General features: G+C 40.7%; 1 protein-coding gene across 5 annotated transcripts; it reads left to right on the top strand.

Annotated features, from left to right (window-relative positions):
• The first annotated feature begins 1360 nt into the window (after positions 1 to 1360).
• LOC115105204 (uncharacterized) lies at positions 1361 to 20386 on the top strand. 5 transcript variants are annotated; one of them, XM_029626940.2, is made up of 13 exons: positions 1361 to 1445; positions 1530 to 1856; positions 2134 to 2208; positions 2353 to 2478; positions 4227 to 4457; positions 5648 to 5872; positions 6078 to 6182; positions 7281 to 7526; positions 7717 to 7812; positions 8783 to 9007; positions 19487 to 19708; positions 19795 to 19899; positions 20055 to 20386. In XM_029626940.2, the coding sequence occupies exons 6-13, from the start codon at positions 5756 to 5758 to the stop codon at positions 20082 to 20084; spliced, it is 1146 nt and encodes a 381-aa protein (XP_029482800.2). In that variant the 5' UTR covers positions 1361 to 1445; positions 1530 to 1856; positions 2134 to 2208; positions 2353 to 2478; positions 4227 to 4457; positions 5648 to 5755; the 3' UTR covers positions 20085 to 20386. The 5 variants fall into 5 exon arrangements, with proteins under 5 accessions (XP_029482800.2, XP_029482799.2, XP_029482805.2 ...); XM_029626939.2 differs by having other exon boundaries at positions 1392 to 1856; positions 2427 to 2478; XM_029626945.2 differs by having other exon boundaries at positions 1392 to 1856; positions 7281 to 7424.
• The last annotated feature ends 2327 nt before the right edge of the window (positions 20387 to 22713 follow it).

Here is a 22713-nt window from a genome sequence, read left to right as displayed (position 1 = left end):
TTAAATCATGTCTGTGGCTATAACAGAACGTGTTTAGGAGTCAAAATCCCAAGGAAAACTGTTCACAAAAAACACAAAAAAAATATCCATCCGCCAGTCTCTGAATTGTCTATGGCCAGGGAAAATAGATAGAGTCCCGTTTACAATGCCTACAGCTTCCACACGATGTCGCCAGTACTGGAAATTCAGTTCTGGTTTATCCTTGGTGGGATGACGAATAGGCACTTCCTGTCTTGGGGTACACCGAAGGAAGGGAGAAAATGGACGATGATTTCAAGACTTGCTGCTATCGAATACAAATCGCCCCGTGATCAATTTTATCGATTATTAACGTTTATTAATACCTAAAGGTGGTTTACAAAAGTAGTTTGAAGTGTTTGTCAAAGTTTATAGGCAACTTTTTTAATTTAATAAAATGACGTTGCGTTTTGAAAAGGAGCTTTTTCCTGGATCAGACAGGCTTCATAAATGGACATTTTTGGGTATACATGGACCGATTTAATCGAAAAAAAGACCCAATTGTGATGTTTATGGGACATATAGGAGTGCCAACAAAGAAGCTCGTCAAAGGTAATGAATGTTTTATATTTTATGCCTGCGTTTTGTGTAGCGCCGGCTACGCTAATTATTTCTGTTTACATCCCCTTTGGTTATTTCGGGGGTTGCATGCTATCAGATAATAGCTTCTCATGCTTTCGCCGAAAAGCATTTTACAAATCTGACATGTTGGCTAGATTCACAACGAGTGTAGCTTTAATTGAGTACCCTGCATGTGTGTTTTAATGAAAGTTTGAGTTGTATCGAGTACTATTAGTTGGCGCTCTGAAATTTCCGCTGATTTGGTCCCTGTACAGGGACAGCAGCCGTAAAAGGCTAGTTCGCCCAAAGTCGTTTTCTAGTGCTTTGTCTCCCTTATTTCTTCATGTGCATCAGTTCCAGAGTATTAACATATTTTATGGAAAAATGGTTTGGAAATAGCTGTCACCATAATGACAATCTAAATAGCCTAGCTACACTGGTACAACTTGCGTGTGTGCTGCTCTCTCCTCTCGATCACGTGCCTCACGTTACTTGTAGTGCTCTCTCGACACACCCGGCCCTCACCACCACTCACTCAGCAACAGCCTGTATCACTGCTTGACAGTCAAGAGCAGGTCATATTGAAATATATGTATTTTAAGATAAAAGCCATGGCGGCCGCGGTGCAACTTAGAAATAGCCCAAAAACCCTCTACCAATACAGTTTCACCCGCGACATCGTTTTCAAAGTAGCCCAATTTACAGAAAAACTATGAACATGGCAACACTGCAGCTCACCCCCCTCTTCCTGACATATGAAAGCCACTCCCCTCTCACGATTCCAGAGAATTGAAACCAACAGCTGAGCTAAGACAGCAGTAGATTACACCGAGTCTTGGTAGTAATAGCAAAGATCTAACACTCTGGTATGTATCGAATTCACTGTAGTAAGGTGGCTGAAACTATAGAACTTTTGAATTAAAAAAAGTTAAATTGTCTAATCTGTGTAGGTTTACTGGATCCGCTGAGTATTCCCTGTGGACAGAGTTACTGTAAAGTCTGTATTGGTAACTGGGTTCAGGATCACCAAAATGATCCCTACCACATCTGCCTTAAGTGCAGACAGACATACACCCCAAGACCTGAGCTATATACAAACACCAATCTTGATGAAGTGGTGGAAAAAATAGAAAAGACTGGACTGCAAGCTGATGAGACTGGATCTGGAAACAGTCATATACTCCAAGTCATATACTGAGGAAATACTGAGGAAACATACTGAGGAGATACTCCGCAAACATATGCTGAGAAATCAGCACCTGGTCAGCATGAACAAGGTATGGATAATAACTATTTCCTGTCTACAGTGACTCAACTACATAGAGTAGATGTAGAAAGAAATGTGACTTATTATGAAATAATAGCTGTAGCCTACTTTGTACAATGTACTTTGGAGGTCATGTGAAGATTACACAGACCCCATCCATCTACCAGAACAGGCAGAGACACAGTTCAAGAACAATCCAAGATTCAGGAAGAGTGTATATCACACAGAGAATAATGTTCTAATACCACAGTATTATTGCCTCAATACCACTGCGTGTTTGCCAACAGAAAAAGATGAGTGGGCGCAAGACACGCAAACAAGAAGCCCAGTCACCAGCTCCCTCTTCCAGCGGACAGGACTTGGTAAGCTCTGGCAATGAATGGGTGACATAAACCTAAATAGAAACTGGTAATTGTACACGACTACATTATTACTTACTAAAACTGTTGTTACACTTAGCTTTTTATTACTGTATTTTGTTAGGATCATTTCGCTCTTTACTGTAGGCCACTCCCGACAGGTCACATTGTACAGCGCCTGAATGGCACAATGTTCTAAGACACAAGCTGTGTTGCTACAGATGCTGGTTCAATACCCGTGCCGGTCTTCACTGGGAGATGCAAGAGATGACAGTAGGTTTTTCTCCCTCTTAAAAACAGAAATAAATCATTCTAAATAACAAACTGACTTTATTTACAAATTAGTAACAATGTCTCACCCCATGTTCAAGAATTTCCCTTTTCTCGCTCATTTTATGTTATTTGAAAACAAAATCATCTCCAAAATATTGTTATTTAAAAAAAAAAGCAATTATTATTATTAATTTATAATTATATAAAAGCCTGTTGGATATTCTCACAGATATATTATTGACCCTGTTATTAGCAGGACAATATATATTGGTCATATTGATCATGGCACCCGAGTGGGTCACAATGGGACTGCCTTGCAGTTCTCCAGCTGTATCCACTGAAAGCACGTAAGGTTTAAGGCACGAGGACAGGGGGCACGGCATGGGCAGCAGAGCTGCGCACAGAAGAAGGATGTAGCCCATGGGGAAGGGAGGAGAGGGGGGGGGGGGGGGGGCACCACACTGGCAACACTTTAAGGGGCATTGCACTAATAATGGCGCTGACTTGGGAAACGTTCCCACTGTTCTGTTCTTAGTGCCAGTCTGCACGTTCAAACTAAAACAATGTAACTAATAATGGCATCTTTATGCTTCATTAATAAAATAATGATAAGAAATACTCTTTCAAAATGCCAATGTTTATTTAGTTATGGATCCATACTGAATTACAGAAATATCCTCCAATTCTCTATATGCAATTATTGGCAGAGAGTCACATCATATTTTTCAATATACTGTAGGCCTACCGTAGGCAACATGATTCTCACTAGTGTTGAGTAATGTGCTGTTAAAAGTGGTGTAGGTCTTGTTTATTTAAAGAGCATATTGAAGATAGAAGCAATAGGATTTAAAGCAATGGCCTATTTTAGCACCGTTTTGCGCTGCTCTGAGACAAGCATGGTGACTGGTCTTGATAAATCAATAAGATCTTTATTTTCACTGAATCTCAGTTTGGGTATTAGTTAGACTAGAATGTGAAAATTAGGGTGTAGAAATGTTATGCTCTTAGTGTAACCTTTTTTTTAACTAGGCAAGTCAGTTATGAACAAAATCTAATTCACAAGGACAGCCAAGTCTTTCCTCCCCATCGGGGAATTGAACCCCAGTCTCCCGCGTAGCTAAATAGCCCAGTACTGTAATCCCAACCTAACATTAAAATAACATTGTACAGCGCCATGATTTCGGTTTCATCCTAATGGAAACCCAGACGGTTTTTCGTTTTCCTTGGAATAGAAACACCATAATATTAAGCAAATTAATTAAGCAAGTTCCAGTCAAAAGTTTGGACACACCTACTCATTCCAGTTTTTCTTTATTTTTACTATTTTCCATATTGTAGAATAACAGTGAATACATCACAACTGTGAAATAACACATATGGAATCAGTTAAGAACAAATTCTTGGGAATTTAACCCTGGTTTCCCGCGCGCCCGCATTGTCTAGTACAGATGTTATTGAAAGCTATCAAATGCTTCTCAAAGATGCCCTCTGGTGGTCAAACTAGCACTAATTTAGCATTAATGATACCAGTGGTGCACACTTAAATAACGTGCCATAGAATTCTGCAGCACCATGCAAGCTGCGCCGCAGTACACTGCAAGTTTTAAAAGAGGAACCACTGTATGTACACAGTCTGTACATGTGTGTTCAGTAATACCCTCCTGATTTAATATTATTGGTGATATCATGCTGATAACTTGAATGTCTGTATGTGACTGGCTCACCTGCCCCCAACTTATAACTTTAAGGAGTTTCAGGATCCAGAGCCAGGGAAGACACAGGAACTGTATGCCCAAATGGATGACATCCTGGATAGGGTGACTCAAAACAACTTCCAGCAATCAATGAATGCAATAACTGAGTTCACCATTAACACAGAGGGCAAACTGAGGGCCATCACTGACCTCATATATGAGAGGGCCATATCACACCCTGCCAGCTCTGTGGTCTATGCCAACATGTGCCACTACCTCATGGGGGTAAGTCTGTATCTGTACAATTCTCAGTCTGTCTGTATTTTGTCTGTCTCTCACAGAGGTGATTGCTATTTTTTTGTCAAATGCCAATGACCAGACATGGAGAACAGTTGGAAATCTTACAGGTTTTGCCTTTAATCAACTGTTACAGTGCAAATGGTTTAACACTTTCTAGGGCAGTGTTCCCCAACTGGCGGGTCTTTTATTTATAATTACATTTTATTCATAAAATCTGTTTTTATTGTTGGGCACATGACTGACTGTAAAAACACCAGGAAATCAACTCTAAGTCATTTTAATTTTGGAAATCTGTTCAAGTGTTTCCACGCATAATAGATACACGTGATCATATACAAATGTAAGCAAGGTTTGAAATTAATGTTTTAGTCCGGTTTCTTTCGGTCACTTATGTTCCGGCCACCCGACCATCCTATAAAGAGAAAAAAATCTGCCCGCGGCTGAATCTAATTGCTGATCCCTGGTCTAAGGAGTCGGGCATAGGCAATGATTCAAAGGTAAATGCACAGGAGCCAGGTGCAAACAAAGAGGCTTATAGTAAGAAAATGCAAATGAAATCCTGGCTCTTAAGACTTTAAATTTAGAAAACAAAAGCATGAATAAAGGTCTCAGCCATTCTGCTCTACCCAGCGGTGAGAGTTGCACACCTTTAAGTCTTTATGCAGTCGATTAGAGTGTTGCCACACCCTTGTAAGGGAACAGTGCTCAGCTGGAGCTTGTTCCCCAAGCCAACATTCCTGGTGCTGGCTTGGCCCTGCTGCACCACACCCACCAATTTGTTTTTACCCCACCCCCCTCGCATATCTTCCCCCCTCAGCTCCGTACCAGGAGTGACATTAAATGTCCGCAAGATACTTCTGAACCGAGTCAAGACAGACTTTGAGAACATAGGGAGGGACAGTCATGAAATCTTGCAGAAGAAGATGGACGCCATCACCAATGTATCACATTCATCTCTTTAGACGCACTGCCCATTACATTATAGACCAACACTTTGAGAAATTCTGATCTAAATTATATTAATCCCTCAGCATTTCACTGATGCTCTAATGCATCATTGATTATGTGCCTTAACCTTGCATGGTGTTCTTCCCCTGAATTGATCATTGGAAAACGTTTTCTTATCTAACTAGTCACCAATTGTATAGTTTAATTTGTTTACTGATTCCTTCCAGGAGGAGGACGGCCAGCAACTGAGGGAAGAGCTGGAGGAGGTCAAGGCGAAGGGTCGGTGACAGTCTCTAGGCAATATCCAGTTCATTTGCGAGTTGTACAGGTTGAAGATGATTACGGAGGCCATCATGCACGACACCATCGTAAAGCTGTTGAAGAACCACGACGAGGATTCGCTGGAGTGTTTGTGCACCTTACTCTCCACCATCGGCAAGGAATTGGCCAGGGTACAACATTGTCTCTCTCTGTCCATCACTCCCATCGGTCTATTTTTTATCTTTTTTATTCAGTTTAAATCCATGATAACAAAATCAATGCCATTTAATAAGTACTGTGCATCATTTTTATCACAGATGATCTGTTAGATTCATCCAATAGATTCAAATCTATAAATCAGTCAAAAGCATTCACTTGGGCTGTCTACTTCCACAGCCCAGAATGGATGAGTACTGCAACCAGATTGAGAAGATCGTGAAGAATAGGACAACCTCCCCCAGAATCACAAGCATGCTGCAAAATGTGATGGATCTCCGAAAGGTATGACCAGTTATTCTTCTTTCCTCTTTTAACATCCATCTAACGTCTTGGTTGTCTCTTTTTTTGCTCTGTGCTCTAAAGCCGTAATATGTCGTTTGTATGTGTAGCGTGGTTCATTCTGCGTTGTGTACTTTTAATTAGGACGCTGCCACAACTGGAGGTCTGCTAGTTGAATTATTTTTTTATTTGCCCTGCACACGAAGAGACAACACATATTATGTTAACCCTTGGCGCAGTCCTAGCTCTCAGGCACCTTGCTAGCCGAAGGTTAGGCAAAAGAGCCCCAAAAGGAAATAACAGGTGCTGTGTGCACACATTCAATGCAAAACAGCACACCATACAATACAAGTAAAATGATACAGAACATAATTCAGACAAAATAAAAGACATAGATGCACACGAAGAGACAACACACATTATGTTAACCCTTAGCGCAGTCCTAGCTCTCAGGCACCTGCGCAAGCACATGGACACTCACTCAAACACTGTCCCAAGTACTCACAAGTTACAATAGATACCCTAGTTAGCAAGCTTTGTGAAACTTGTTAACATAAATCTTTATATTATCCACATTGTAACAAACTTATGATAGCATAACAGCACATTGTGTAACATTATGACGGTTTTATATTAAACAATTTCGGAGCCAAGGACAACATACCTTGCTAGCTGAAGGTCAGGGAAAAGAGACCCATAAGTGGGTATGGAAATACAGATAACCCGCGATGGACCAAACCAAAATATACAAAACTTTTACAATCACATGTATGTACAATATTGATATGAAAAAGTGTACACCACCAAAGAAAAACATTAGCTATGCAGCTGTAATTCAATTTTAAAAAATACACTGAATAATTATTATTATTATCAAATTATTAACATCCTCTCTTGACCTGGTCTATTTGAATTGGTCCTTGTGTGCAATTTGGTGCATAATCTAGGGGAACAACATCACACTGCTACATATGCATCCATTTCAGGAATTACAGTTCTGTAAAGTTCTATAATTGATTAATTATTGCATTGTCTTTTTATGTAATATTAATAATGTTGTGTGTGTGGTGGGGGGGGGGGGTGTACGCATTTTCTCTCTAGACCGAAATACCCCAGCTTGCTGAAAAGATGGAGAAGATCAGACTGCAAACTGACGATGATGCTGAAGATCACACTGGACCTGCACATACGGAACCTGTTTTGCGGCCTCATTATAAATCATCACCCATGAAGCAACAGGAGCTGGTTAGCATATTTACCCCACTACAGGAGAATGTATGTCCTCATGATGATAAGCTGAAAGCTGAAGACCATGAGACAGACTCTGCAGGGCGGTCTACCAAGAAGGTATTCACGGGATACCGTAATAGGCTAAGGATAAGCGGTACATAGAAATGTTGCAGGCTTTACCAATCAGCTGGTGTAGATAGACATATTTCAACCTGAATAAAGACCATGCTGATGTATGTATCACAAAGGGATATGTTTTGGTCCATTGTGTAATGCCAATTACAACTGTCTGTATGTTTGTCCACAGAAAAAGGTTAGTGTGCCCTTTAAAACATGCCAGCAGATAATCCAGGAGAGAGAGGAGGAGCTACAGAAAGTCAGACAGGAAGTGGAGTCTCTAAAGGTCAGACATCAGGGGTGTATTCATTAGTCGGATTCCATTGCAAAACGTTTTGTAACGAAAATAAGAATTTCTATTGCACAGTTAAGTTAAGTTGAGTTAAGTGTTAAAAAGAGGGGCAAAGTTCTGTTTTTTTTGTTACCGATTTGCCTCATGATTTGTCAACTCTCGAACATTTTCTCTGACCTTCACATTGGAGTGCTGCTGCAGGCTCTTTGCATATCTTGACAAATCAGATTCACGGAAATCACAGGTTGCGCATATCGGGCACAACGCAACAAGCTCAAATCGCGCTCTCCACTTTGCTCTGGTATTTATTTAACAAGCTGATAACACATCACTCCCAACAAAAACAAGCAAAAACTCTTACATACACGTGGCAGCCTATACACCTATATATTTGCGATCTGACATGCTATATTGCATGGAAACAAGACTATTTTTCAGTTTAATCAACTAAGCTACTTACATCAGAAGCTGCGTAGTCTAACATATTATGCACCCCCCTCCCCAGTCCTGCTTTTAAAAGATCATTCATATGAACAAGTTCAGCTTGACAGGGTTTTCATCTTCCCCAAGGCCAGGAGTTTTTCCAGAAGTTTTTTTTTAACCATGTGACCTGATTAGAAAAACTCTGGTCCTGTCAGGTGAATCACGTCATACTGTATAAGGTCCGGAGTTTCTTCTCCTTCAATGAGGAATCAAGCAAGTACAATTGATATTCATCCCATGGCTCCATTATTCTCCACCGTTCTCCCAAAGTGTACAGTTGCACACTCCCCGTAATGGATTTAACAATGATGGATTTAACTCCCTCCAGCCAATGCATTTCAATTATAATCAAGACAGGGAGTATGCAAGTCCATACTTTGGGGGAAGTGTGGAGAGTCAGAACAAAGCAGATGCTTACCAAACTTTCTGAGACAAACACCTTGAAATGGACGACTCTTTCTCGCTCTCTGTCTTTTGACAGTGCTTATCTCAGGCTACACTGGAGGATGGTGAGAGGTTCTTCACCAAATTGATTGAGACAAGGTGCTCAGAGGTGAGAGAGTGGATCCAAGCCAAAGAGAAAGAGATGGTGAGTGAGGCTGAGGGACTCATACAGACACTCGAGAAGGAGCTTGATGAGCTGAAGATGACTGAAACAGAGGCTAGGCAGCTTCCACACATAGAGGACGTCCCCCATTTCTTCCAGGTAAGATCAGGAGCTCTCTAATAAAGTGTTACAGGTTTTCAAAAGACAGATTGACCATTGATATTAAGAAGTTAACATTTTTCGATCAGTTTGAACCAATAGCAATTACTTCTCTGTATTGGTAGTCATACATATCGTTCTTTACATAAGTGTTCACCCCCTTGGATTATTTTGCGGTGGGTAATATTTCCATATACGGTACCAGTCAAAAGTTGGATACACCTACTCATTCATAGGTTTTACTTTATTTTGAATATTTTCCACATTGTAGAATAATAGTGAAGACATCAAAACTATGAAATAACACATGGAATCATGTAGTAACCAAAAGAGTGTTGAACAAATCAAAATATATTTATATTTGAGATTCTTCAAAATAGCCACCCTTTGCCTTGACAGCTTTGCACACTCTTGGCATTCTCTCAACCAGTTTCATGAGATAGTCACCTGGAATGCATTTCAATTAACAGGTGTGACTTGTTAAAAGCTCATTTTAATGGAATTTCTTTCCTTCATAATGCGTTTGTGCCAATCAGTTGTTGTGACAAGGTAGGGGTAGTTTACAGAAGATAGCCCTATTTGGTAAAAGACCAAGTCCATATTATGGCAAGAACAGCTCAAATAATAAGCAAAGAGAAACAACAGTCCATCATTACTTTAAGACATAAAGGTCAGTCAATCCAGAATATTTCACGAACTTTGAAATATTTTCAAGTGCAGTCGCAAAAACCATCAAGCGCTATGATGCAACTGGCTCTCATGAGGACCGCCACAGGAACGGAAGATCCAGAGTTACCTCTGCTGCAGAGGATAAGTTCATTAGAGTTACTAGCCTCAGAAATTGTATCCCAAATAAATGCTTCACAGAGTTCAAGTAACAGACACATCTCAATATCAACTGTTCAGAGGAGACAGCGTGAATCAGACATACATGGTCAAATTACTGCAAAGAAACCACTACTAAAGGACCAATAAGAAGAAGAGACTTGCTTGGGCCAAGAAACACAAGCAATGGACATTAGACCGGTGGAAATATGTCCAAATTTGAGATTTTTGGTTCCAACCACTGTGTCTTTGTGAGATGCAGAGTAGGTGAATGGATGATCTCCATGTGTAGTTCCTACCGTGAAGCATGGATGAGGAGGTGTGGTGGTGCTTTGCTGGTGACACTGTGTGACTTATTTAGAATTCAAGGTACACTTAACCAGCATGGCTACCACAGCATTCTGCAGCGATATGCCATGCCATCTGGTTTGCGCTTAGTGGGACTATCATTTGTTTTTCAACAGGACAATGACCCAACACACCACCAGGCTGTGTAAGGGCTATTTGACCAAAAAGGAGAGTGATGGAGTGCTGCATCAGATGACCTGGCCTCCACAATCACCTGACCTCAACCCAATTGAGATGGTTTGGGATGAGTTAGACCTCGGTGTGAAGGAAAAGCAGCCAACAAATGCTCAACATATGTGGGAACTCCTTCAAGACTGTTAGTGAGGGTGGTTGAGGCAATGCCAAGAGTTTTCAAAGCTGTCAAGGCAAAGGGTGGCTACTTTGAATAATCTAAAATATATTTTGATTTGTTTAACATCATTTTTTGGGTTACTACACGATTCCATATGTGTTATTTCATAGTTTTAATGTCTTCACTATTATTCTACAATGTAGAAAATATAAAAATTAGAAGAATAAGGGTGTTGAAGTATGTATATGGGTGAATCTACAGAAGTGGTGCAAATTACAGTCCCACCCCCAAAAACGATAAACAACAAACAACTCTTCAAACATGGGACATTTACATAATGATGTGTTCTAATGCAATTCAAGGCATTAAAAAACATATTGTTAAATTAATATTGTACAAAGTCATTGTTTATACACCTGTTTATATTAAGGTGGCTGTCCCAAACTGCCCCAGACTCCTAAACTTCAAGTTTGAAAATAAAGCAATTCATGATTTTTGTAATAAAAACATTTTAAAACACTTTCTTATCTTGGCGTCTGTGACGGCATGGGCAGCGCCATTGAGGTTATCTCCATTTTAAAAGTTGCATGTCCCATGCTCTACCAACTGAGCTACAGAGGACCACCATGTGGACAAGTGCACACTTCAGGAGAACGTTTTTAAAGTATTGAGATTCATAGCCAGCAGGGGAGCTTCAATCCTCCAAGATATCAAACTTTGACATCTAATTGGCCAAAACATAGATGTCTATAATGTTCTGTACTGTATTCTACAGTACTATGCTATACTGTACTCTATTGTACTCAAGTTTAAAAGTTGACTTGAGTTTCTTACAATTGAAGAAGGGGCCCATGGACTCTTCATCTAGTGGTCTTGAGACCACTCAAAACCACACATTAGGTCTTTAAAGAGCGACTTCCCCTAAAAGCAACTTCTCGTTTTGAAAACGGCCTATGTAGCATCGATATGAGTAGTAGTGCAGCTGGATATATTTCAAATTTCAACAGACATGCATTGCTTTAGTAGCCTGGCATAACCATCCTCATAATGGCTCTTTTCCAATTCAATTAATTTCTATAAACTCTGAATAGAATATGAATGGAGTTATAGGCCTCCTCAGGCTGGTTAGGCAGGTTATTGGTTATTTTTAAATGTTCACATCATAAGGCTATTTCACAGAAAAACATGGACAGTCAGGTGCATCGCAAGTTCAGAACGTGGACTGCTGGACAGTGACATGTTAAACTAAAGCACTGATCATTGGGAACAAAATCAGAATGACTCCTTAGGGAAAGAAGGCTTAATCCATAAATCTAAATAACAAAGTAGGAAGCCTAGCCTACAAAACCCCAACATTCGAAATGGTTATTATTATTTTATTTAACTAGGCAAGTCCGTTAAGAACAAATTCTTATTTACAATGACGGCCTACCAGAAGGCAAAAAAGGCCTCCTGCAAGGACGGTGGCTGGGATTTTTAATTTTTTTTTAAATGTAGGACAAAACCATCCGGCCGTGATTCCTAATCACGGCCGGATGTGATGCAGCCTGGATTCGAATCAGGGACTGTAGTGATGCCTCTTGCACTGAGATGCAGTGCCTTAGACCCAGTACTGTACCGCCTTGTTCATAGATTTATCTAAAGCTTTTGACACTGTAGACCATGCGATACTTTTGGGTAAGCTGTCGTCAATAGGACTGGGACTGGATGCCTGTCGTTTGTTTCATGACTATCTAAAGGATAGAAGTCCGGCTGTTAGAGTCGACGACATCCAGTCAGAGCCATTGGAGTTGGTTAAAGGGGTCCCACAAGGTTCTATACTTGGTCCATTACTGTCCACTCTTTACATAAACAATATCGGTGATGAGATAAGAAAGTGTCAAATTCATTTATATGCTGATGACACTGTCATGTACTCTATCGCTTCAATGGCTGACCAAGCATTATCACTATTGGAGACAGATTTTAAGATATTACAAGGGTATTTTATACAGCTGAAACTTGTTTTATATGCAAAGAAAACACATTTTATGATTTTTAATAGGTTCAAAAAGTTGGTTGAAAATACACTTGCACTTACGAGCTTAGATGGTTCTCGAATTAATCAGGTCTCTGTATATAAATCCTTAGGGACATGTTTGGATGATAAACTGTCTTTTAAAATGCATATTGATGAACTTTGTAAACGGCTAAAAATCAAGCTACGCTTCCTCTATAGAAACAGGACATGCTTGTCCTCTACAAATAGAAGACAAATTGTGCAAGCTACTTTTATGTCTGTTATAGATTATGGGGATATTATTTACATGTATGCTACGGCATCAACACTTAAATCGCTGGATGCTACTTATCATTGCGCACTTAGGTTTATTACGGGTGCTAGCTACAGAACTCACCACTGTGTTTTATATCATAATGTGGGTTGGACTTCGTAGTCGTGATACGAGAATAACATGCTCTCGTGTTTGTCTATAAAGCACTTCTGAATAAGCTACCTTCTTATTTATCATCACTCATCAATATTAGAATTAGAATTCCTAAAACCAGGTCTCAAGCATGGATTACACTTGAGGCCCATGCGATTTCCACAGAGTTGGGTATGACTGCCTTTTCCTGTTACGCTCCTTGCCTATGGAATAGCCTGCAGACTAAACTTAAACTTGAGACTCTTGTCCCCCTTGCTCATTTTAAATATTTATTTATAGAGTAACCTATGTGTAAATTAAATCTGTTGCTGTACTTTTTTTTTTTTTTGGTGTTATCTGTGATCGTTTTGTTTGTCTTTAGTTTTTCTAATCATTGTACCTAAACTGTATGTGTAAACATGTATACGCAGGGCCCAGCTGTAAAAGAGATCTCAGTCTCAGTCTGTGTTCCTTGTTGAAATAAAGGTATAGTAATAGACCGCTGCGCCACTAGGGAGCCCTGAGTGGCGCATGCATGCGTACAGTGTATTCAGACCCCTTCACTTTTTACACATTTTGTTATGTTAAAGCCTTGTTCTAAAATGTATTAAATTGTTTTTTCCCCTCATCAATCTACACACAATACCCCATAATGACAAAGCAAAATGTATCAAATGTTTTTTATGCAAATGTAAAAAAAAGAAACGGAACTATCACATTTACATAAGTATTCAGACTCTTTACTCAGTACTTTGTTGAAGCACCTTTGGCAGCGATTACAGCCTTGAGTCTCCTCAAGGCTTCTCAAACCTTGGCACACTGTTACGCTCGTCGATGGAAAGATCGGACCAAGGTTCAGCGTGGTAGGCGCACATTTTAATTTATTAAATGAACACTGAATAAACAACAAATACAAAATTAAACGTAACGTCTAGTAGGGCTAAACAGCACAGTACCAAAAACAAGATCCCACCAACTACAGGTGGAAAAAGGCTGCCTAAGTATAGACGATAGACAGCTGCCTCTGATTGGGAACCATACCCGGCCAACAAAGAAATAGAAAACAGATTGCCCACCCTAGTCACACCCTGACCTAACCAAATAGAGAATTAAAAGGATCTCTAAGGTCAAGGCGTGACACACACCTGTACTGGAGTTTCTCCCATTCTTCTCTGCAGATCCTCTGAAGCTCTGTCAGGTTGGGGAGCGTCGCTGCACAGCTATTTTCAGGTCTCCAGATATGTTCATTTGGGTTCAAGTCCGGGCTCTGGCTGGCCCACTCAAGGACATTCAGAAAATTGTCCCGAAGCCACTCCTGCGTTGTCTTGGCTATGTGCTTAGGGTGGCAGGGTAGCCTAGTGGTTAGAGCGTTGGACTAGTAACCGAAAGGTTGCAAGTTTGAATCCCCGAGCTGACAAAGGTACACATCTGTCATTCTGCCCCTGAACAGGCAGTTAACCCACTGTTCCTAGGCCATCATTGAAAATAAGAATTTGTTCTTAACTGACTTGCCTAGTAAAATAAAGGTAAAATAAAAAAATAAAAATTGTTCTGTTGGAAGGTGAACCCAGTCTGAGGTCCTGAGCGCTCTGGGGCAGGTTTTCATCAAGGATCTCTGTGTACTTTGCTCCGTTCATCTTTCCCTCATTCCTGACTATTCTCCCAGTCCCTGCTGCTGAACAACATCCCCACAGCATGATGCTGTCACCTCCATGCTTCACCGTAGGGATGGTTCCAGGTTTCCTCCAGACGTGACGTTTGGCATTCGGGCCAAAGAATTCAATGTTGATTTCATCATCCTTTAGGTGCCTTTTGGCAAACTCCAAGCGGGCAGTCATATTTTTTTTACTGAGGAGTGGCTTTCATGTAGCCACTACCATAAAGGCCTGATTGGTGGAGTGCTGCAGAGATGGTTGTCCTTCTGGAAGATTCCTCCACAGGGGAACTCTGGAGCTCTTTTAGAGTGACCATCGGGTTCTTGATCACCTCCCTGACAAATGATCTTCTCTCCCGATTGCTCAGTTTGGCCCGGTGGCCAGCTCTAAGAAGATTCTTGGTGGTTCCAAACTTCTTTCATTTAAGAATGATGGAGGCCACTGTGTTATTGGGGACCTTCAATGGTGCGGAAATGTTTTGGTACCCTTCCCCAGATCTGTGCCTTGACACAATCCTGTTTCGGAGCTCTACGGACAATTCCTTCGACCTCATGGCTTGGTTTTTGCTCTGACATGCACTGTCAATTTTGGGAGCTTATATATATTCAGGTGTGTGTCTTTCCAAATCATGTCCAATCAATTGAATTTACCACAAGTGGACTCCAATCAAGTTATTGAAACAGCAAGAATGCTCAATGGAAACATGATGCACCTGAGCTCAATTTCAAGTCTCATAGCAAAGGGTCTGAATACTTATGTTTTCGCTTTGTCATTATGGGGTATTGTGTGTAGATCGATGAGGATTTTTTTAAATAACATTTTAGAATAAGTCTGTAACGTAACAAAATATGGAAAATGGGGGGATTTTTATACATTTTTATGTTTAGAATTGATCTTCCACTTGGATTTTTTTACAGAGTGAAGATTTAATCCATTTTAACCCCACTTTGAAACACACAGGGTGAATACAATCAGAGACAATGATGATGGGCTCTTAGGTTTCACTGTAACTATTTATATGGACACCTTGTGTTTTACCATTTCATCAGTGTATTTACTTGTGGACACCTTGTGTTTTACCATTTCATCAGTGTATTTACTTGTGGACACCTTGTGTTTTACCATTTCATCAGTGTATTTACTTGTGGACACCTAGTGTTTTACCATTTCATCAGTGTATTTACTTGTGGACACCTTGTGTTTTACCATTTCATCGGTGTATTTACTTGTGAACACCTTGTGTTTTACCATTTCATCAGTGTATTTACTGTCTTTCTGAATTGGATTTGTACGGTTTCTGATTTACTGAATGTTTATTTGTCTATCTGTAGAAATTGCCCAGCATCACTGAGGCTTTTGGAAAAGTGAAGAGGATATATGCCACTAAAATCCAAAAGCTATTTGAAAATACCTCCAAGAGACAATTTAACATGTTTTATGAAATAGGTACTCATTAAGCATTATAGCTGTACTATTTGTTTTAGCATAAACCAGATTCCTTCAGACATAACATTATTATTTATTTATTTTTCAACAGTTGAAGAAATGCTGGAACCATACAGTTAAGCATTACCATTACAGCACAATTGGCCCTAGCTTATCGGGGGCAACAACTGGTCAACCCGCCACCTTTTGGGATAAACAGCTGAGGGATGGAGCTGGAGAAATTCCAGCAAAAGATAGGAGTCACAAAAAGCACAAATAGAGAGAAAATTAATCACTAACCTTTTATGATCTTCATCAGATGACACTCATAGGACTTGATGTTACACAAAGCATGTATGTTTTGTTTGATAAAGTTCATATTTATATAAAAAAATCTGAGTTTACATTAGCGTGTTACGTTCACTAGCTCCAAAAACATCCAGTGATTTTGCATAACCACATTGATTCAACAGAAATCAACATCATAAATGTAGATGATAATACAAGTTAAAGATATACCTCTCCTTAATGCAACCACTGTGTCAGATTTCAAAAAAACTTTATGGAAAAAGCAAACCATGCAATAATCTGAGACGGCGCTCAGAAAAATAATAAAATTAGCCGCCATGTTGGAGTCAACAGAAACCAGAAATTACATGATAAATATTCCCTTACCTTTGATGATCTTCATCAGAATGTACTCACAGGAATCCTAGTTCCACAATAAATGCTTGATTTGTTCGATAATGTCCGTTATTTATGTCCAAGTATCTTCTTTTGTTAGCGCGTTAGGTATACAAATTCAAACGCTCGTGCATTACTTCGAACAAAAACTTCAAAAAGTTATATTACAGGTCGAAGAAACATTTCAAACTAAGTATAGAATCAATCATTATGATGTTTTTATCATAAATCTTCACTAATGTTCCAACCGGAGAATTCCTTTGTATCGAGAGGAGCAAGTCGATATCATGTGGAATGCGCGTGACCAGGAAATTGCTCTCTGCCAGTAACCTGACTCATTCAGCTCTTATTCAGTCCCACACACAGTAGAAGCCCCATTCAAGTTTCTAAAGATGATTGACATCTAGTGGAATCCATAGGAAGTGCATTTTTTTTACATCCCAATGTGAATTCAATAGGGCCTGGGTTGAAAATATACCAACCTCAGATTTCTCACTTCCTGTTTGGATTTCTTCTCAGGTTTTTGCCTGCCATATGAGTTATGTTATACTCACAGACATCATTCAAACAGTTTTAGAAACTTCAGAGTAGTTTTTATCCAATAATATGCATATATTAGCAACTGGGACTGAGGAGCAGGCCGTTTACTCTGGGCACCTCTGGGCACCTTTCATCCAAGCTACTCAATACTGCCGCTGCAGCCATAATAAGTTAATCAGCTTCTTGATATTCCACACCAGTCAGGTGGATGGGGATGTAAACACATTTCTGCACAACATATGAAATAAGCTTTTTGTGCATATGGAACATTCCTGGGATCTATTATTTCAGCTCATGAAACATGGGACCAACACTTTACATGTTGCGTTTTATATTTTTGTTGAGTATACATTACATGAACATAATTTCTCCTTATAATGCCTTATGCTTTCTTAACAATTGTATTTGATTTAAAGGGATATTTTGAGATTTTGCCAATGAAGCCCTACTTTCCCAGAGTCAGATGAACTCGTGGATACCATTTGTATACCTCAGTGTTCCGTTTGAAGGAAGTTGCTAAGTAGCATTAGAGCAATAACTCGAAGTCTATTAGACTTTGTCATTGCGCTAAAGCTACCTAGCAACTTCCTTCAAACTGAACACCGAGACATACAAATGGTATCTATGAGTTCATCTGACTCTGGGGAAGTACAGTCGTGGCCAAAAGTTTTGAGAATGAGACAAATATTAATTTTCACACAGTCTGCTGCCTCAGTGTCTTTAGATATTTTTGTCAGATGTTACTATGGAATACTGAAGCATAATTACAAGCATTTCATAAGTGTCTTTTATTGACAATTACATGAAGTTGATGCAACGAGTCAATATTTGCAGTGTTGACCCTTCTTTTTCAAGACCTCTGCAATCCGCCCTAGCATGCTGTCAATTAACTTCTGGGCCACATCCTGACTGATGGCAGCCCATTCTTGCATAATCAATGCTTGGAGTTTGTCAGAATTTGTGGGTTTTTGTTTGTCCACCCGCCTCTTGTGGATTGACCACAAGTTCTCAATGGGATTAAGGTCTGATGAGTTTCCTGGCCATGGACCCAAAATATCAATGTTTTGATCCCTGAGCCACTTAGTTATCACTTTTGCCTTATGGCAAGGTGCTCCATCATGCTGGAAAAGGCATTGTTCGTCATCAAACGGTTCCTGGATGGTTGGGAGAAGTTGCTCTCAGAGGATGTGTTGGTACCATTCTTTATTCATGGCTGTGTTCTTAGGCAAAATTGTGAGTGAGCCCACTCCCTTGGCTGAGAAGCAACCCCACCACATATGAATGGCCTCAGGATGCTTTACTGTTGGCATGACACAGGACTGATGGTAGCGCTCACCTGGTCTTCTCCGGACAAGCTTTTTTCCGGATGCCCCAAACAATCGGAAAGGGGATTCATCAGAGAAAATTATTTTATCCCAACCCTCAGCAGGCCAATCCCTGTGCAGATGTGCAGATGCAGTCACACCTGCCTGCTGCCATTCCTGAGCAAGCTTTGTACTGGTGGTGCCCCAATCCCGCAGTTGAATCAACTTTAGGAGACGGTCCTGGCGCTTGCTGGACTTTCTTGGGCACCCTGAAGCCTTCTTCACAACAATCGAACCGCTCTCCTTGAAGTTCTTGATGATCCGATAAATGGTTGATTTACGTGCAATCTTACTGGCAACAATATCCTTGCCAGTGAAGCCCTTTTTGTGCAAAGCAATGATCCTTGCAGATCCTTGCAGGTAACCATGGTTGACAGAGGAAGAACAATGATTACAAGCACCACCCTCCTTTTTGAAGCTTCCAGTCTGTTATTCAAACTCAAACAGCATGACAGAGTGATATCCAACCTTGTCCTCGCCAACACTCACACCTGTGTTAATGAGAGAATCACTGACATGATGTCAGCTGATCTTTTTGTGGCAGGGCTGAAATATAGTGGAAATATTTTGGGGGGATTCAGTTCATTTGCATGGCAAAGAGGAACTTTACAATTAATTGCAATTCATCTGATCACTCTTCATAACATTCTGGAGGACATGCAAATTGCCTTTACACAAACTGAGGCAGCAGACTTTGTGAAAAAGAATATTTGAGTCATTCTCAACACTTTTGGCCACGACTGTAGATCGTCCGGGATTGTGGTCATGAAGCCCCCTATCACTTTTGGGTCTCCTAGCCGTTAACCTTACATTGAAGAATTTATTCCCTTCAACTGATCATTGTAACGCTTGTAACAACTCACTAACTTGTACCTTGTTTAGTCCAATGCAATTTTCATTAGTTCAAGGAAGGCTCACCAAATCTCCCTGATTCCTTCCAGAAGGAGGGGCTGGAGGAGACGAAGGCAGAGGGGCAGCGGGAGTTGCTTTGCAACATCAAGTTCATGTGCGAGTTGTTCAAGCTAAAGATGATTATGGAGACCGTCATGCACAACTGCATTGTAAAGCTACTAAAGAATGGTGATGATGGTTCACTGGAGGTCCTGTGCACATTACTCTTCACCATCGGCAAGGACTTAGAGGAGGATTCTCAGGAGGCTGAGGTACAACTACATATCGTCTGTCTCTTGTTTGTTTGTCTTTCTGATTTATAAATGTGATCACTAATAGCCAGTCTATACTTCCACAGCCCAGAATGGATCAGCACTACAAGCAGATTGTGGTGATCATTAAGAAAAAGAGGACGTCCCCCAGAATCCGCTACATGCTGTGTGATGCGATGGACCTCAGAGAGGTATGACACGTATTAATGTCACTTGACCTTCAACTGCTGTTTGTCTTTGGTTGTCTGTGTTTGTATGTCTCCCATATCCTTTAATCTTATATGGCTGATATTAGATTGTCATTTTTTTAAAGTCTGATGTTTTACACTCTGTTCTCTTCCTCTAGCTCATTTTGGAGAAAAATAAAGACAATTGAAGCCAAGAACCAGATGTTTTCTATGAGGTCTAATGATGTCCCGTGTAGGTTAGTTGGTAGAGCATGGCGCTTGCAACGCCAAGGTTGTGGGTTCAATTCCCAAGGGGGACCAGTATGAAAATGTATGGAATCAATACTGTACGATGTCCTGGATAGGAGCGTCTGCTTGATGACTTAAATTTAAATGTTAAAACACACACCGATCACATTGGAAAATTAAATTGAAATATTGAGGATTCATAATAATTGAATCATAAGATGTACAGTATGTCCTACAATAAATCTATTTTTTCCCCTGCAAATGTCTGTCTACTTTATTTGTTTAATGACATTTAGATATAGTGAGATTGGAGTTATGTTGATGTGATTGAAGGAGTGGCGTGGGAAACGCCACCGTAACTCAAGTCAATGTCGACTGGTGATATCATCCACTGGCAAAGTGACACGACACCCACACACTACCTGGTTTGCAATCCACCCATTTTTCAGCCGTTTATAGTAAGAAATTCACTACCATTCAAAAGTTTGGGGTCACTTAGAAATGTCCTTGTTTTTGAAAGAAATCACTTTTTTTTTGTCCATTTAAAACAACATCAAAAGAATCAGAAATTAGGTGTAGACATTGTTAATGTTGTAAATTACTATTATAGCTGGAAACGGCTTATTTAAAAAATAAAAAATGGAATAGCTAAACTCAGCAAAAAAAGAAATGTCATCTCACTATCAACTGCGTTTATTTTCAACAAACTTAACGTGTAAATATGTGTATGAACATAAGATTCAACAACAGACATAAACTGAACAAGTTCCACAGACATGTGACTAACAGAGATGGAATAATGTGTCCCTGAACAAAGGGGGTCAAAATCAAAAGTAACTGTCAGTATCTGGTGTGGCCACCAGCTGCATAAAGTACTGCAGTGCATCTCCTCCTCATAGACTGCACCAGATTTTCCAGTTCTTCCTGTGAGATGTTACCCCACTCTTCCACCAAGGCACCTGCAAGTTCCCGGTGATTTCTGCGGTGAATGGCATTAGCCCTCCTCCCCCTGATTCAACAGGTACCAGTTGTGCCCATGGGATTGAGATCCGGGCTCTTCGCTGAGCATGGCAGAACACTGACATTCCTGTTTTGCAGGAAATCACACACAGAACGAGCAGTATGGCTGGTGGCATTGTCATGCTGGAGAGTAATGTCAGGATGAGCCTGCAGGAAGGGTACCACATGAGGGAGGAGGATGTCTTCCCTGTAACGCCCAGTGTTGAGATTGCCTGCAATGACAAAAAGCTCAGTCCGATGATGCTGTGACACACCGCCCCAGACCATGACGGACCCTCCATGTTAAAATCAATCCCGCTCCAGAGTACAGGCTCATTCCTTCAACGATAAAGACAAAACCGCGACTCGTCAGTGAAGAGCACTTTTTGCCAGTCCTGTCTGGTCCAGCAACGGTGGGTTTGTGCCCATAGGCGACGTTGTTGCCAGTGATGTCTGGTGAGGACCTGCCTTACAACAGGCCTACAAGCCCTCAGTCCAGCCTCTCTCAGACTATTGTGGACAGTCTGAGCACTGATGGAGGGATTGTGCATTCCTGGTGTAACTCGGGCAGTTGTTGTTGCCATCCTGTACCTGTCTCGCAGGTGTGATGTTCGGATGTACCAGTCCTGTGCAGTTGTTGTTACACGTGGTCTGCCACTGCGAGGATGATCAGTTGTCCATCCTGTCTCCCTGAGGCACTGTCTTAGGCGTCTCACAGTACATACATTGTCATTTATTGCCCTGGCCACATCTGCAGTCCTCATGCCTCCTTGCAGCATGCCTAATGCACGTATATATATATACACACACACAGTGGGGAGAACAAGTATTTGATACACTGCCGATTTTGCAGGTGGGATGCACTGTTAAACGCTACATCCCAAGGGGTGCATCCCGTTGTTACAGGTGTCAAGCATGTGGCAGCAGTGTGTAGGAGGGAGGTTCCTAGGTGTGAGAAGTATGCAGAAGGACATGAGACAAAGGAATGTGTAGCATTGGGGAAGGTAGTGGCATGTGTTAATTGTAGGGCTGCCCATAGGGTTGGGATCAGACATTTCCTGTGCGAGAGAGGCAGGTTGATGTTTCCAGGGTTAGAGTAGTGCGGAAGTTGTCATATGCTGAGGAAGTTAAGAAAGTAGAGGAAGATGGGTCAAGGGGGAGGGATCTTAAGAGAAGTGGTGTGAGTATTAGATCTGTACAAGTACAGAGGGTTAAACCAGCAGGTGATATATGTTTCATTAAGATTGATTGGATTTTTTTTTGCATTTATAGCAATGGTTATCAACTGTAGGTAAGGGATGGAATGTAAGTCGCAGACAATTGAGGTTGTGGTGGCAGCTGCAGAGAAGTATTTTGGGTGTGCAAGACTTTACGTCAGAATAGTTACAGGGTGTGTTAAGTGGTGCTGTCCCCTCCTTTCAATCAGTTGGCCTGAGGTATGACTAAATAGATTTAAATAATAGAGAAGGGTGGGTGTTTTGTTATTATTATAAAAATATATGTGTGTGTGTAGTGTTCGATGGTAGGGTATTCGTTTATTCATTTTTTCAAGCAAAGTATGGGGAGTTGTACTCCAGTCTAGTAGGTGGG

This window comes from Oncorhynchus nerka, linkage group LG22 (assembly GCF_034236695.1).
Source record: "Oncorhynchus nerka isolate Pitt River linkage group LG22, Oner_Uvic_2.0, whole genome shotgun sequence".
Taxonomy (NCBI): domain Eukaryota; kingdom Metazoa; phylum Chordata; class Actinopteri; order Salmoniformes; family Salmonidae; genus Oncorhynchus; species Oncorhynchus nerka.
The sequence above is the reverse complement of the archived record's forward strand: the minus strand, read 5'-3'. Positions and strand labels throughout refer to the sequence as shown.